The sequence below is a fragment of the Anser cygnoides genome, chromosome 5 (genome assembly GCF_040182565.1).
Source record: "Anser cygnoides isolate HZ-2024a breed goose chromosome 5, Taihu_goose_T2T_genome, whole genome shotgun sequence".
In the NCBI taxonomy this organism is placed as follows: Eukaryota; Metazoa; Chordata; class Aves; order Anseriformes; family Anatidae; genus Anser; species Anser cygnoides.
In genome coordinates this window covers 18474895-18492543 of record NC_089877.1, presented here as the reverse complement: position 1 = coordinate 18492543, position 17649 = coordinate 18474895, and the positions used below count along the sequence as shown (strand labels likewise).

Below are 17649 nucleotides of genomic sequence, written 5' to 3'. Positions count from 1 at the left end.
CAATTTAACTGTAGATGTATTTCTATAAAACTTGCCCTTTGCTTACTAAATGTATGTTGGCTTTAGCGTTTTGTCCACGCTGTTCATCTTAGTGAGCTGTACTATTAACAACTTTTGCAAAATTTGCAACTGTATTTGTGCTTTTCTGTGTACAACACAACAAACTTAATGCTGTGTTTATCAGAAAGGAAGACTACCCTAAGTTTAAGGTAACCCTCCTTAAAAGAAGCTATATAGTGGATGGCATGTGAAACTGGGTGGCATATGAAACTAAACGGGCATGTCAGTTGCAATCTGTTCATAGTCTGATTATGTATTCCTCAAACACAGTGAGTTTCTGGTGAAATCGGAAGGTAACTATTGGAAAAGTGATGTTCTTTGCTGTTGGGGAAAAAAAAGCAAACTGATGCATCACTTGTAAATACCAACAACATCTACATTTGAATCCTTCTCATGAAATGTCTTTGGCTGTCTTGAGTTCTCAGTTTGATTTCCTATCAAAGTGAGTTTTTCTTCCTGTATATGAACAAATTCAGCAGGTAACATTCTACCTCATGAAAGTGTTGCTTTTTGGATCTGTTGAATGATTTCTGCTTAAAGTTATCTTATAACCATAGTTTTATTTGTCATTTTTGCACATTTGCCTCCATCACATAACATTGCCTTCCGGCAACACAACTGTTTTCTGCATATAGCGATACCACCAAGTTTAAAGTTTGCATCGTAACCTCATCTTCTACTTTTGATACATTCTCTCTACTGCTCATCACCAAATCACTTATTGTTTTATGGTTAGCCAAAAGCATGCAGGGAGGCCGATGAAACTACAATTCTCTGAACTACAATGCCCCCAAACAGCTTTTTAAGCTGGGAGAAGGAGAGAGGCACCACTCACATGCCCTCTTACCTTCAGGCTGCTTCAATATATCTGCGCTCCTTTGTCACTGGTGCACCTCCCTCCCTGCATGGGCATGTTACTGTACCAACCCAAAAGGAAGACAAACGCCAATTTTGAAGTTTAACTACTCTGAAAAATCATTGTATTCCTTTCTGGCAAATACAATATTAAGCATTTTATTCTGTTCTTACCACGCAGTATTTTATGGCAACTTTCTTATTGGAGGATACAAAACAAAAAAAATAAATTACTTAGTAATAAAGTAAAGCAATATGTTTAGGGCTAGTAATTTGTAAGATTAATTTCTGTGCTAACAGGAAATAGCTGATCCTTTATTCTCACTTTAGAAATATGCATATTCTTGAAATACATGAATAATAGATATTAGCTTTTAGTCTTTTTTTGTCAGTGAAATCTAGCTGTTGAGCTGCTAATTGCTGAACACTATTTCAATATTATTGGATCTTAAAATGGATCCATTTGGTTACTTATAACCAGCTATATGACAGTTCCTCCCTCCTTCCTCTTTTTCATTCCCGGGTAGCACATCTAATTGGGATGAAGTATTGGAAGGTTCTTGTAGAGTATTAGGAATTGATTAATATGCAGGTGAAGTGCTGTGTATTGATAAAAACAGGTACTAGTATATTTATTACTTCATTGATTATTTGTGATAATTAACCATCAATGTAACATGAGGATCCTAGGTATGCTGACATGTCTAGAAGACTTGAATTTTGTTTTGCATCAACAAAAAAAAGCTACTAGTCTGTGATAACCTCATTTCAAGGTGCCTTGTGTCATGGTTATAAAATGTGTAATTTTTAAATGGTTTATAATCTTAAATCTCCTCAGTGATACAGTTTGGGAGTCAGGGAGATTTTGTTTGTTTTAAAGTGAGAAAATTATAAATACACAAAGATCCTGAATCTGTAGTTTTGCTCCTTGTCTTTTCAATTCTATACTTGCAAGCATGAATAATAATTAAAAAAAAAACACACACAAAAAAACCCAGTAAAAACACTGTCCAGTTACATGAAGTTGTTTCTCTAAACTTCTGATGAGTGGAAACTAAACTAAATACAACTGGCTTTCAAAGCCAGCTTAAGTATGCTTTTTTTCCAGACTTTATTCATTATTTTAAAGACAGATGTCTCCAAGCAGCATTGCATGCTATACACGCAACACTAGTTTTTGTCTATTGGCTTCTGAAACATATTTGGAAGCTATTTATAGGGATCTTGTGAGCTTCCATTGTTTCTGTAAGCTGAATTGTCAATATTAAACTTCAGTCTGTTCTGTTTCAGAATAGCAAAGGAAATGGTGTAATCTTAAGGAGGTCAAAGCTGAGTTTCAGTACACAGCCTTTCAGAATTTAATTGCTGAAGTGTGGCTGTCTGAATACAATAGTTATCTGAAGCTATGCCTGAAATTCTGACAGGCTTGCTGTTGCGGAGTGAAGTTTAGCAATTAGTTTCTGTCTTGGTTTCTAGCCTCAACATCTTGATGGATAGTACTATTTTGGTGGCACAGATATCTGATCTACTTGTACGTTTCCACAGGTTTTGAATCTGCATGTTGAAGAAAAATGGCTCCTTTGGTTCAGTCTAACTTGCTGAGCAGAAAATGACAGCAATTGAGAATCCTACTGACAAATAAGTCAGACACCTCCACTTTGTAGTGGCAGCGTTGGCCTGAGTGTCAGTAGCAGCTTCAGACATGGATCATTCTTTTGTTTCCTAGAGGCAAGATCTGGCATCTCTGCCACACAGACATTTCCTGTCTGGTTCAGCTTACATCACTATGTAGTCCTTGTCTATTTTCTGTGCCTGCGTTAGCAGTTAGATCATTATACCTGTATAGCTTTTGATTATAGTGTTTAAATTGACATCTACGCTAGTTTCTTTGTTATTAATAAATATTTCTGTTACCATAGACATGAGCTGCTTGAGGAAGCCAGAAGACAAGGCTTACCTTTTGCACAGTGGGATGGACCTACAGTGGTTGTGTGGTTGGAGGTAAGTGGTCCCTCCAGAATAAATGATAATGAATGTACAGATGTTTAAGGAATCTAAGATTTTGGGGCTAGGAGTGTTTTCCAGATCTGATTACTTCCTTTTTTGTATTTCAGCTGTGGGTAGGGATGCCAGCCTGGTATGTGGCTGCTTGCCGAGCAAATGTGAAAAGTGGTGCTATCATGTCAGCCTTGTCTGATACGGAAATACAGCGTGAAATTGGAATTAGTAATCCTCTGCACAGGCTGAAGCTGAGGTTGGCCATTCAAGAGATCATGTCACTAACAAGTCCGTCTGCCCCTCCCACCTCAAGGACGGTAAGGAAAATGATCCAACATTTGACATCTTTTAGGACCATGAGAATGCAGAAAAAAAATCTACCATAAGTATGTAACCAAAAGGATTTGAACCTTAGTATTTAAGAATGTTTCTAACTTTTCTGGAAATTAAATGAAGTAACAACTGCATTTTCCTTAAGAGCAGTTTGTATGAGTGTAAGTACATAATCCAAAATACCTAAAGTACATGCTATTCTGCTTTTGGCATCAGAAAGATTTATAATACAGATGAGGTATACATGTATGTAGAGAAACTTGTAAAATAGTTGGAGGTCTCTTCAATTCATGAACGCAAGACCATTAATTCCAAACAATGATTCAAACTACATAAAGTAGGAGTCCAACTGTTTCTATGTACTATAGTACATTTAGACACTTCAAGCTAGTATGAATTCCATTGTATGAGTCTGTCTGTTCTACAATCTAAAGTTATTTCTGGGATTCCTGGGATTATGTCCTATACTACAGAGGTGGTTTTTGGGCTAGAGCACAGTCAAGTGTTTGTCCCTAATTACATCAGTGAAAGTTATTTATCACATTCAATTTTGTTAATATTTTTGAAGAACACTGATCCATACTAATAGACTTTTATTCTATGCCATCGCGTTAGATAGATATACCTATACTTAAAGACTTCAGAAACCATTGCTTTTGCCCATGCCTGCTCCTTATGTGTACCAATTGCTTATATGTTCTGCAACCTTTCCTCTTTGTTACTGCTTTCCTTTCATTGGATGTGATTGGTTCACTGTGGGGTCATGTTAGACCACGGGAAATGTCTGGGTAACACATGAAGAAATGGAAAATCTTACAGCCACACAACAAACGGTTAGTTTACGGTGTTGCCACTTCTGTTCCTTAGAGTGCTTTTCTCACTTTTTGAACTACCGAATCAAGGATCATTTGGTCTTTCTATCTTTTCTAAAAATTAATGCATTAAAGTTCTGTGTTATGGCTGCTTCTAATCATTAACCTTGTAACCTGCATCTTGACTTTTTTTTTCAGAAGGGGAAAAACAACTTTGATAAGACTAAAAAAATTAAATCAATTCCCTAATCTGAAAAAGGGAACTCTGATTTCCTTTAACTAATGGGCAAATTGATTTATTTGTGCAGAAATTTCTTCTCTCTGGGAAAAGTTAATCAGTAGATGGGTTTTCCAAATTCTTATGGAAGAATTGGTGTCTTGTATAATTTTCACAATGCATGATGCTTGCACTATGTAGATTTTTCTGTATGCAGTAGACTTAGAGTTTGCAGTGCATCTTTAACTTTGATCTCATTACTAAACTTAAGTACTAATACATGTGTTCTTTTGCTTTTCTAACCACATAACAGGAAGATGAGGAGGGAAGCTGGGCTCAGGTTGGAAACTTTAATATTATAGATCATATGTAAACTGTCATAATAATTACAGCATGAAAACAATCTTTTGTTGTTTGTTTTAGTGACTCTTGGTGTGGCTTGGACTGGGAGAAGGGGGAACTACATGTTTATGGAGTACATACTTAGGAGACACTTTTAGGTTACTTAGAAGCTTTAATGTTTTCTAGTGCTTCCAAGATTTGGTGGTTAATTGTGGAAAATTTGTGAAATGCTTTGTTACGTTGTGTATCCCAAAAGTTATGCATAAGCTTTTTTTGATAGGCCTGTTAGGGGAAGAATATTCAGAAGGCTTCGTTATCATTAGCTCTCCAAAATATTTGTTCTCAAGCTTATGAATGTCCAAAATGAAATTGCTTGTTCTTAACGAGCATTGTAGTATTCTGTGTATTTAACATACTAGATCAAATTAAAATAATTTAATGATGTAAAGACTGGAATATTTTGGTGGGGGATGGCTCTTTGGGAAGCCAGAAGTCCTGCAAGAGTATCAGTCATGCAGAAAGTGTCTGCTCAGCCTGGCCATCATCACAGGTGTACTGCATACTGAGCCTAGATAGATAAGTAGATTTTTGTGTACTAATTCTTTAATCCTCCTTGATTGTTTTCCCTTAGAGCGGTGACAAATCCTAATTGTATTTTCGGGATTGAGATAGTTCAGTATTTTATACGGAGATGTAAACAAAACTTGGGATTTCCCTGTGACCAGTATCTTTGGATGGTATAGTCTCTTCTCGCTTGGCCGCCCTCCAGCTTAAACCTGTTTAAGTCCCATTAACTAATTCTCAAATACTCATTTGCAGATTGTCAATGATAGCTTGCCTTCCTATTACAAGAATAGCATGCTCTTTCAGTCAGCTATCTAGTGATGGCTTGAAGAAATGCATTTCTATGTGCCCTTGCCTCTTTCTAGAAGATGCTGTCTTTACTCTAGAGAAGAAATACAACTTTAGACTTACACAGTGAAAATGAATTATTACCCTTGATTTTTGAAAAAAGAGAGCTGTTAATTTTTGTTGCTTAAGGAGTGATTGGATGCATAGTTATAAGTTCTCTTTTTAGAAATTTCCTACAAAAAAAAATACTTGGTGATTTACAGTTCAGACATGCAGGGAGAGGGAAGGAAGGCTTTTTTGGTTAAGGGCTAGCAGTTACAATTCTTGGTTCTACAATAGTGAGCTTTTGTCACTTATGACTGGGATAAGTTTCTGAAAACGGTTAAGAGTATGAACCCACTGCAGTTATTTTTTAGATGTCTTGTATTTTTGTGCTTAAAAAAAATCTCTTAAATTTTCAAGAGATAACAGTATTTTCAGCATCTTAACAAAATAAAATTCTTTGGATCTTGCTACCTAAAACAGTATAGCTTAGTCTTTTATGATTTTATTAGGTTTTATTTTTTTCATTCTCTTTAACATGAAATACGTTAGGGCAATTTTTTTACTGATCTGATATGAACTTGTTTTTCTTCCTGAGGGTGACTTCTTCAAAGACATATACATACTATTTGATATTTTTGATTTGCTTATCTTTACAGGCTGAAAGTTCCATAGGCATTGTTTTATCTTTTCCTTTAAAATATATTATCTAAAAAAACCTTTTTATTTCTCATTTTAATAAGCTTATTACTTAATTTTTAAAAACAGACGTTAGCATATGGTGATATGAACCATGAGTGGATTGGCAATGAATGGCTCCCAAGTCTGGGGCTCCCTCAATATCGCAGCTATTTCATGGAATGTCTTGTTGATGCTCGAATGCTGGATCATTTAACTAAAAAAGATCTACGTGGACAACTTAAAATGGTGGACAGCTTTCACAGGTAAATAGGCTTAATATGGAGACCAGACTTACAGAAAATATTTGTTACCTCTAAACGTCTTTTTCTTTTCTAAACAGAAACAGTTTTCAGTGTGGAATTATGTGCCTACGAAGACTGAACTATGATCGAAAAGAACTTGAAAGAAAAAGAGAAGAAAGTCAAGCTGAAATTAAAGGTTAAAGATTTTGCCTTAACCTCACTCTGAATCCTACGTCTTTTCACTGGTCTATCTCAAAAATGTGTTTAAAATAAAAAGAGCATTGGAGGGAGAAATTACAAAATATCTGTGTTAAACAGGAGAGATCTGGATGCAGGCCCTGAATGGTGAATCAGGGAATACATCATTAATTCATTAACTCATGCAGGGAGATGCTACAAATTTAGGCATTTTTTAAACTTAATGCTCTGAAGTTTGAACCACAACTAAACATTTTAGGGACGATGAGAATTTTGATTTTTTTTTTTTCTGTGTTGACTTAACTTTTCACTTACATAACTTCATTGTTGCTTGTGGTTGGTAATTTTTATTAACTAACGCTTTATCAAAAAAAAAAAATCCAGGTGACTTAAGTGTTTATATTTTGACATTCATGGTGAGTGTTAAACAAGAGAGGAGGCACTGAAGAAAAAGAGTGGGAATTGAAAGCATTTTCCAAAACTTCACCTGATATTGGGCAGGGAAGTAAATTTATAGAAGTGTTTTCTGACATCTTAGACTGAAACTTTAGGGTTATCACACATGAGATTTTGCTTGGAAGACTCTATGCCCTTTCTTCGTCTTTCCTCTTAAAGTGTTCATACCTTTTGGTTGTTGTCTTAATGAACTGATTGCACCTGGAAATGTTCCCAGGAATTGCAACTAACTGGCATGAAACAAGCCTGTGTGGAGGCTGATAAGCTTTTTTAGCCTCCTTAAATGGTATAGCTTCATCCATTTCGTATAGGGAGCTGCTTCTGTAACATTTAACTCTTGAATTGCTCCTCAGAATTGTTTGGGAAGAATGCTTACTGACACAAATCAGAAATGGCATGTTTCAGGATTATAACAGTTCACTTGTGTTCCTGTATAGTGTAAAAACAAAAAAACACCTACTAATAAGAACATAATTTTTGTTTGAATATTTTTATTGAAAAAGTGTTTGCTACTTTATAGATGAGCTTATATTGATCTTTGAACTGTTACTGTATGAAATGCCTTCAAGCAAACTTCAAATACGTTTACTTTCCACTTTATGATTGCAGAAAATTGTAGTAGTGTACATAAGCCTATATTACTGAATTGAATGTTGTCAGAACTAAAAGGTAGATAAAAATTATAAAACACTATAGTAAAGCTTTCTGTTCAAGTTCAGTAGGAATTGTATCAAACTGTTAACAGGATTTTTCTCTTGAGTAGGAAAAAAACACAAAATATTTAGTCTCTTGTGAGTAACAAGCCCGTAAGAATGACGGTGTACAATAAAAGATCTTGGACAATTCCCATCTGCATGAACAGTATTCCCTGCTTCACTTGCCTCAAAACTAGCATGACAGGAAACCCTCTCTGTAGGCAGAGAGGAAGATTGAGCAAGAACCAGTACTTATGGCTGCAACGAAAACTGCTGTATGGAAAGGATCCAACACAAAGTGTTTGGGGTGTAAGTGTGGAGTTTTGTTTCCAATTCAGACTATCTCATGCACCCCAAAATTGCAGGGGCAGATTAGTTCATGATGTTAAATGTTAAATTACAGAATTCTTTGAGGGCTACTGTTTAGCAGGATACAGATCAAGAAAGGACTTTTTTTTTTTTTTTTTCAGAAAGGTTACATTATATAAACAGGAAACTTTTTTCTTTGCTTCCTAGATGTCCTTGTCTGGAGCAATGAGAGAATGATTCGTTGGGTATTGTCCATTGGTCTTAAGGAATATGCGAATAACCTTGTAGAGAGTGGAGTTCATGGTGCACTTGTGGCCTTAGATGAAACATTTGATTACAATGCATTAGCTCTCCTATTACAAATACCCACTCAGAACACACAGGTAAGGAAAAATCACTTTTATGGTTGATGGTTAAGATTGGAAGTGACTATTTCTCAGATAAGTGAGAAAAACATATAACTGTGCTTTACTTAGTATTTTCTGCTTAGTAACTTCTAGATATTAAATCTGCTTGAACAAAGAATATTGCTGATATCTTTTCCTCATAGCCCATCTTCACATTAGTGTAAAACTTACCTTTTTTTTTCTAGTTTTTATTCTGAAATAACTCAATTTGAGCAAGAAATAAACTTCCATGTCATAAGAGACAGTTAAAATGTTGTAACTTCACAAATACTTAGAATGTTCATTAATCTGATTGGAAGGTCTTAAACGATTTGGGTCATATTACATATCAAAATTAATACAGATTCACTAACTTTTTAGTATTAATTCTGTTTCTTTCGTACTGTAAACTTTAGGCTCGTGCTGTTCTGGAGAGGGAATTTAATAACCTTCTTGTTATGGGCACTGACAGAAGACTTGATGAAGTAAGTTACGTGAGCTGTTGATCTGTCCTGTGGTCCTAGGAACTTTATCAGAACTGTGAAGTGAAAGAATTTAGCTTGACCCTAGTTAAGCTATTGACAGAATTGTGACAGAAATCATAACTTGAAACTCCTTATGAATTTCTGAATATGGCAGTGTTGTGTGTTTAGGTAAAATAACTCCGAATGAGAAAGTGTGAGGTGACATACCAGTTCTGTAGCTCATATGGTTAATGTTTACTAGCAGCACACTTTTGGCTGAATCACTTTTCCTTCTAAAACGTGCGAAAATCAGTAACTAGTGTTGCATATGAATGAAGTATACTTGATAAAGCCACTGTATAGTTTATTTAAATCCTTTGTTATAACAAACAGTATTTCAAATAATTTTGAGAGTATTTCATAAAAGCTTGCCTTATTATTTGTTAATACTGGTATAGAATGACCACCAGAAATATATGTTCATCAAAGTATTTTTTATCAAGTAATCTGTGATTTTTCCGGTGTATAAACTTCATTCAAACATAGCAAATAGAAAGCTGTAACAAACTAGGTGTGAGACTCTGCACTAGCATGGCCTGACAAGTACTATGTGCGGTTCTGAACACCATGATATAAAGACATAAAACTATTAAGAGAGAATCTAAAGGAAGGCAACAAAGATGAAAGGGTCTAGAGGGCAAGATGTATGAGAAGCAGCTGAGGTTCCTCAGTTTCTTCAGCCTAGGAGAGAGGAGACTGAGGGGAGGCCTCATGGCAGCCTGCAGCTACCTCATGAGGGGAGTGAAGGGGCAGGCGCTGAGCTCTGCTCTCTGGGGATAGCGACAGGACCTGAGGGAATGGCGTGGAGCTGCCACTAGGAAAAGTTTCTTCACTGAGAGGGTGGTTGGGCACTGGAACAGGCTCTCCAGGGAAGTGGTCACAGCAGCGAGTCTGCCAGAGTTCAAGAAGTGTTTGGACAACGCTCTCATCCATATGGTTTGATTATTTTTTTTTTTTGGGGGGGTGGTCCTGTACGTTGAACTCTATGATCCTTGTGGGTCCCTTCCAACTCAGGATGTAGTATGGTTTTGTGACTTTTGTAGTCCCTGTGAACTTGTAGCATAAAGGAGTGCATTAAATCTTTAACCATTTAAGTTACTCTGTGATGTAGTTCAGTGAACAGTTGCAAGCTAGTATTACTTTGACAAGTGAGTCTGAACTCTGTACTACCTCTTTTTTGTGCTAATGGGAATTTTTGTGGTAGTACATATAGGAGGAACTGATTCAGATTATGACTAAGATAGCAAAATAGCTAACGTGGTTAACCAGATCAGGAAATAACTCCATGATACATGAGAAACATTTATGCTAGTATTTGGAAGAGGATAGAGGATGTGTGAGAGTGTTGGCGTAAACTGCTTTTGGATCTACCAAGTGAAGTGTACACCAGTACATTGAGAAAGGAGGTTGCTGTGACAGGTCTTGATTTGTTTTGCCTTCTTCTTTTGCCTAATAGACTTGTTTCATCCCTTTTGTGGTGCATCCTGACAGCTGTTCTTAGTATGTATATGTACTAAGGTTTTAATAATGTCAAGAGAAAGCAGCTTGATAGTTTTCTAAGTTTTTCTGTAGTGATGCAAGAGAAGGAGCTTTGAGGGAACAGGTGTTCTGTTCTGTTCTGGCTCTGAGCATCATGAAGATCTCTACAAATAATGCAGATGCTTGTCTCCGAATTTTAATTCTAAAAGGGGACAAATTTTATGTAAAATAACAGTAAAAGGGTAGAATTGTTTCTAAAAGTGAAGCTGGCAAATGTAGGTGCACAGTGGATATTGAGTATTAACATTCATTGCAAAAGATGTCTTTGGAAGCAGGATTTAAACTGTGGTATTTCGGGTGTAGTGTTATATTTCTGAAAGACACAGATGTATGATTGGAAGAGAATGCAGTTGGGTAATTACAAGATAAGTACTCCCAAGTGCTTAAGCAAAACACTGAACAGCAATAAAGTATTTACTACATTTATGTCTTTTTCTCCTCACTATCATCCTAACATTTCTTGTAATTTCTAATGTGAGATGTATCATCATTCCTGTAAGACAGAATTTAAAGTTAAAAAAAAAAAATTGTTCAGCTTAAGCCTCTGTGTCAGTGTTCCCAAAGCAGCTTCTATGATCTGCTTCACTCCTCATATCACTCACTTATTCTTAGATGATATGACACTTACAGATTACCTCAAATTATGAAGTAAAAAGATCTGAAGTACAAAAAGTTTTGTGCACAAGAATTTCCATAGTTACTACACGTGAATTTACATGCACATGAATTTCCATAGTTACTGAGGTAACATGCCTACACTCCAGCAAATGAGCACATATTGTTGAAAACAGAGACCTCTGCAGCTACTAGAGCTGAACTGTTCTGGAAACTAAGTCTTTCAGTCATGGCATATTTACTTACATTGCCAGTAATCCTTTTAATGTCAGTAACAATCCTGATGTTTTGAATTGCTAATGATGTTTATCAATTTAACAGGATGATGATAAGAGCTTTAGGCGAGCACCTTCATGGAGAAAGAAGTTTAGACCAAAGGACATAAGAGGTTTAGCTGCTGGATCAGCAGAGACTCTTCCTGCAAATTTCAGAGTTACAACCTCAATGTCTTCACCCTCTATGCAGCCAAAGAAGATGCAGATTGATGGTATTGACTTTGTATTACTTTAAGCATGGTGCACTTTTTTTTTGCTTGAAATTACAGAGAAATTAAGTTCCAATTGCCTCTTGCTCCGTAAAAGCATCTGCCTTGTGCATGATTGTATATGTAACACTGTTTAACTGTTGGGTGCTTTATAATTCCAGGGAACTGTACTAGATAGGGAGTTAAGTTTTGCTTCATTGGAGTAACAAAATGAGAATTATATTTAAAATTTTTTATTAAGCTAGGGAAACAAAATGATATTTTAATAGAAGTCTTGTAATAATGTGCACAATTTCCAATTAGTAGCAATTAGACCGATGTAAGTCCCACTTCTGAAATGCAGAAAAATACATTCAGCAAATGGTATAAATAAACACACTCAGATAATTTTACGAATATCAAAACTAGAGTAAAATGTGCATTTTTCTTACAGTCGTCACTTAACTATTGAGTGTGTTTGAAACCGATGTTTCATTCAGTTCTTAGAATGATGTATGTGTATTGGTGCATATACATGGGTATAAATATGGGTACCCCCATATTTAAAAGGAAAAAAACATCTTAACCCCCCTTCAAAAAAAAAAAAGGAAAGAAAAAACACCACAAAAACCCTTGGAAGTGAAAGTTGATCAAGTGAGGCATGAAGTATCTTGTCAGTCTTAAAGCAGTCTCCTGGGTACCAGGAGAATAAAATTCCACTCATTTATTTATTTATTTATTTTTTTACAAACTACAAGTAAAAATGAATAGGAAGCGCATTTAATTAGAATAGGCAGGGTGAGAATTTGTTCATAATCCCAGTTGGCTCAAGTTCTGGAAAGTATATTTGAGTAAAGCTCAAAGAAGCAACCTTTTCACCTTATATGACTGTCTAAAATGTGAATTGCTATATATACATTTTAAATATTTTCACTAGCACAAAATATATTCCAGAATTTGTGTGAAAAAAAAGTTAAATATTTTGTATGTAAAAGCCCTTCTTTTTTTTACTGTATTAAAATATATATAAAATAGAAAATAAATTACTTTTGACAGTTTGTGCACTAGTTCACGTGCAGGTTTTTTAGGAAACTTTTTGTTAGCCACTGAAACTAGAAGTGGTTAATGTATAAACTGTACAATAAATTCATCTTTTCTAACTTGTAACCTTAGACTTGAGTGAGCATAATAGCTATAGTCACACTGCTGTGATGTTTTTTGAAAACTAACATGCATGCTGTATTCTGCATGTCTTCCCATGCTTCTTGGAATAGGCAGTGTATCAGGAACACAAAGATTGGATTCTGCTACAGTAAGGACCTACTCCTGTTAAAGCCTTCTCCTGGTGAGTAAAGTGGATAGGTATAATAGTAAAGCAGCTATTTATGTAGTAAAATGTCAGGTGTTTTAACAGAATGAATTTACATGCTTACAAAATCCTTTTTAGTTTACAGGGTAGATTGTTATATTCAAAATCCACAGCTTTTCTTACAAAGATGACTGAGTTTTGGTATTTACTTCTGTAAGTTATTGTATTTGAAGTGTTTTTTTTTTTTTTAAACAGCCTCAAAAAGGACACATACTAAACTATGTAGAAAGTGTTGAAATCAAAAGTTGGATGAAACAACTAGTGAAAGTGGGGAGAAGGGATAAAACTAAATTAGGGACATAAAGGAAAGAAAATAGCATGTGTCATTGCAGTTCAGATTATTTTACATTCTTTAATTTTTATTATCTTTTGGTTTTTAAGGGTTAACCGCATAGCTTTCTGGTCCTTGGATTTTTCCATACCATTGTGATTACTTAGTTTTGTTGGATTTAGCTACCTGAAGTCTAAAATTTGGGTAGCTGTGGAGCAGTGCCAACAATAAAAGACAGCTTGATAACACAAGGGTATTTAACATATGTTAATATACTTTTCTTCAAATCCTCAATTTTTTCACATACACAAGTTTTAGTTCTAAAGAGTTCTCATATATAAAAGATTAATGAGGGAAACTTATCACAACTCAGAACGCGTGGATCTGTCAGTTAAGGGGCCATCTTGAAATCCTTTTAGTTTAAAACATCGAAATTTTGAGTATTTCCCCCCACACACCTGCCACTACTTATCAGAATTTTCTGTAGTCAGATGACCTAGGATGAAAATCTAGGAAGTGAAAATACGTGACTTCATGTGCTTTACTTTGTAACTGAAAATTCAAGAAGGCAATAAAACTGTATACGTTATGGCATGGCAATAATTTGATGCATGACTGCTACATAACTGAGTTGTTTTTGAGGAACTTGGAAGGAAATCTGTTTTAAGAAATTGCTAATGGATTTTTTTTTTTTTTTACAGTTTACCCACACTATTTCTACCGGTGATATGCAGCATTTTGAACATTTGGAAACCGTAACCTGTTAATACTTGTTAAATGGACACTTTGAGATATTTTATTACAGAGTTTTTAATTAGCAAATAAATTCATGAGTACTATAGAGAAAATATTTTAGAATCTAAATGTTTCTTATATTTATGTGACTTCTCATTTATATAGTTACTTACTTTTTTCTGTTTCTATTCAGTCTACAAATCAAATCATTGCTGATTTTTATTCTAATTTTAGTCTTTCCAACTGAATGTACTGTAATGCTTGTATGTATATGTCCCTATAAATAATATAGGGTTTTTGTAAATTATGCGGTTACTGTAATTATCATTGTTTTTTAATAATGAAACTGAAGGTGAAAAGGATTTTAATACCTTTGTACAAGTATCATGACACCAAGCAGTATATATTTCGTCTTTTGGAAATGTTAGCTAGACCTGAAAACAAGTCCAGCTTTTTTTCAGACAAGTATATGTTGTCATAGAAGGTATGGTACATATTTGTTCTTCTTTTTGGAACTGTACCTTTCCACAAAGAGGAATTGTCAAGCAGTGGAAATTTGTCTTTAATTAAAATATAACTTGTTTTAAAAGCTGGGAAGAACTAGAACATTATGGAACACATTTTAGAAGTGACTGACTCGGTCATAACTCTGTCTCTGCTGTATTTGTATAGCATATCTTCACAGTGACTGAAAACAAGCCATAAGCCAAGAACGGTTTTTCCTTAACTGAAGAGGATAGACTTCGTAATAATTCCTGGTCTTAATCCACAGGCCACAGAGAGAGTTTTTGTCCTAGGTCTTTTTGACTGAAAACACTTGTGGAAAGATGCTGGTAAAACTAGTTTTAATGGACCAATCATGAAGCACTGCAGTCTCATGTCAAATGACTAGCGAAAGATGAAGGTACAATGTGCTGAAAACTGAAGCAGTGCAGCTCCTAATAAAGGCCTTACTTTTCTTATGTAAGTCATCTTTTGTGTTTTGTAAACTTGTTCTAAAGAGTTGTCTGGACTTCAATTTGGATGGTTGTAGCCATTTTGGACTGTATGAGTAGAAAAATGTATCTGACACTTGTAAATGGCACATTAAAAAGCCAGCAAGAATCCGTTCAGATGGTGCATTATTTATTATGCAACAATATATATAGCATGTCTTTTTTCTTATTGTTTTCCACTTTTAACTTGCTTGTAAAACAATTTCATTGTTACTGTTCTGTTTTTCTATTAATCTTTTGTGTATTTTCAGATTATGTAACAATATGTACAGTCTACTTTTGAACTATTTTTATCACAGTATTATTTATTGCTTTCTTTCAATAAAGTACTGATGCATTTTCCACTGCCAATAAAACACTATTGAAAAGCTAAAATCAAATTGTATGCAGGCAGATACTTTTGTGGTGAGTGGATATTTGTCAATAAAGCATCTTAACGATTCTTTGCTGCCCTGTAGGTCTTGTTTCAAATGATAATTTTGCTCTTCTCAAGTGGAGAAACATTACATTAGAAGTGACGTTTTCTTCAGTTGTTCAAGTTCATGTCATCAGTTTTTGAAAAACAATTTTCAGAAGAAAAATGCTTTATTGCCTACTTCTAGTAGTTTGAGCTATGGTTTACTTCCCCCCCACAACAGAAACTATCATACAACAGTAGTGTATTTTGATCCATGTGAAGAAGATTGAAGTGCTGTTCTATATAGTAGCTTTGTTAATAAAATGATGTTGACAGTAGTGATATTTGGGGAGAAACATAGGAGTCTAGGGAACTAGTGAGAAATTGGGTCATAATAGGACTGCTTATTTCAATTTAAGTATATTGTAAAGTATTTCTTGTGTAGATGAGAAGACGAGTAAACTTGCTGAGTCATTGAAGCATATTTCATCATGTCCTCTAGATCCACAGCAGGATGTGGAATGCACGGAATGGAGAGATAGCGTGATCAATGCTTTAAACGTTCAATAATGCATCTTTGTCTAGCTTTTCTATATATGTCACTGATAATTTGCAGTCTCTTATATTCTCAAAAAAAATCTATATAGAAAAGGTTAAAATGAAACTGCAGAAGGAAATGTTGACTCACTGTTAGCTGAACTTCATCATTTAGGAAAAAAATCACATCTCTGGTAGCTGATGTGATGGTAGGTGTTCAAAGTCATGTATTGTTGCTTCTCAAAAGTGAGAACAATGTGGTTTAGACTTGTAAAATGTGAAAAGAAAATAAGGTTATTACTGTAAGGCTGTAAAACCCTGACTTATGGAATAATACAATCAACGTGAGAGCTAGAATAAATGAGTGAAATAGAAAAAGTTTTTTCACAAAATAGTAAAACTGTTGGCTTCTTCCTGAGTTACACAGCAAAGCTATCACCATCCCTGAGAAACTTCTGTTTTCAATAACTCCTCCACTCCTCCCACCCCCAAGGAAAAACGTTACAAGTGTATGTGTAAAAGGCACATGGATAAGTTATAGTCATCTTTATTTAAAGCTTGGTTAAATGCAATTTTCTGTAAAATGACAAATGTCTTTAAAGGCTTCAGTTGTAAAGTGCTGTGAAAATGTTAGTATGTGTTTTGAAATGTGAGAACTCTTTTTATCTGTAATAAAGAGATGATAGAATTATTTGAGAACTTTACACTTCCAATTTTTGCATGTTTAGAGGGCAGGTAATCTAAGAAGAGATGTTAGGAGGAAGGTGAAGCTTTAAGCTATGCAGAATTAGAGGACAAGAAGTTGCTTTTGTGATGTCTTATGGATAGTAGTGATTTATCATGCCAGAACTTGAAGTGGGGTGTACGTGAAGTGATTCAAAGCAGCGTTTGTGCTTGGCCTATACCTACCTGGTCTTGAGAGGAATTTGTCCTGCTGTTGTCTTCTCTAAAAGAGCATGGCCACTGCTATGAAACTTGCTGAAGCTAAGTGCACTAAGGAGTTGGGGGGGGGGGGGGGGGGGGGAGACGGAACGACAGGACAAGTAATTTTCAGTTACTTAAACACAGATAACAGTGTTGAAGTACTATTACACTCATTCTTCAGTGTTTAAAGAGGTAGTTAAAGGATATTTTGGTTGCAATTCAGGAACTCTATTGCCTTCAGCTGGGAAGCTTTTTCTTTTCTGGCATTTATTCTGAATAATTTGCTGGTATTATTCTGTTCATTCGGGAGTCGTTTTATTGCACTAGTCGTTTTTGCACAAATGGCAATTAGTCTAATTAAGGTAGCAGCACTGTGTACTTCTATGGCATATAGGAACAGATAGATGAAATTTTTTAAAAAAGAGGTTGATATTCCTATCTGTAATCAGGATCGATGAATACTCTGAAAAGGCTTAGGAAGAGTAACAGAAATAATAGGGAGAGGATCCAGGTTCTCTGAGTCTGCTTTCTGCTCTAGCAGACATCTGTTTAAGTTTAGCCTAATTTTTAATATGCCATATATTTTAAGTCTAGAGTAACTTATATTTCTTACTGGAAAAACTAAGCCCCTTTATACAGTGAACGGGTACATCTGACTACATGTGACGAGGTAGTTCTCTTGCTCCAGCTGGCAGCTGGTAAGTCATGTGTTTGCCTCCAAAACTTTTAGAAACTGGCCTGGCTTTTTTCATATTATCACCCTTCATTATGGTTGCAGTTTATGTATATTTTTCCCCTAGAA

General features: G+C 35.2%; 1 protein-coding gene across 8 annotated transcripts in view; it reads left to right on the top strand.

Annotated features, from left to right (window-relative positions):
- PPFIA1 (PTPRF interacting protein alpha 1) overlaps positions 1-15432 on the top strand; it is a 59149-nt gene extending 43717 nt beyond the window's left edge. For 3 of the 8 annotated variants that reach the window (XM_048058739.2, XM_013194874.3, XM_013194883.3), the window contains 11 exons: positions 2835-2916; positions 3030-3230; positions 4017-4079; positions 4589-4615; positions 6280-6455; positions 6533-6630; positions 8300-8475; positions 8895-8963; positions 11478-11643; positions 12894-12964; positions 13961-15432. In XM_048058739.2, the coding sequence (XP_047914696.1) occupies positions 2835-2916; positions 3030-3230; positions 4017-4079; positions 4589-4615; positions 6280-6455; positions 6533-6630; positions 8300-8475; positions 8895-8963; positions 11478-11643; positions 12894-12952 (1117 nt within the window). In that variant the 3' untranslated portion in view covers positions 12953-12964; positions 13961-15432. The remainder of the gene's footprint in view (positions 1-2834; positions 2917-3029; positions 3231-4016; positions 4080-4588; positions 4616-6279; positions 6456-6532; positions 6631-8299; positions 8476-8894; positions 8964-11477; positions 11644-12893; positions 12965-13960) is intronic. The other 5 variants (XM_013194889.3, XM_013194893.3, XM_048058738.2 and 2 more) reach the window with 4 other exon arrangements.
- The last annotated feature ends 2217 nt before the right edge of the window (positions 15433-17649 follow it).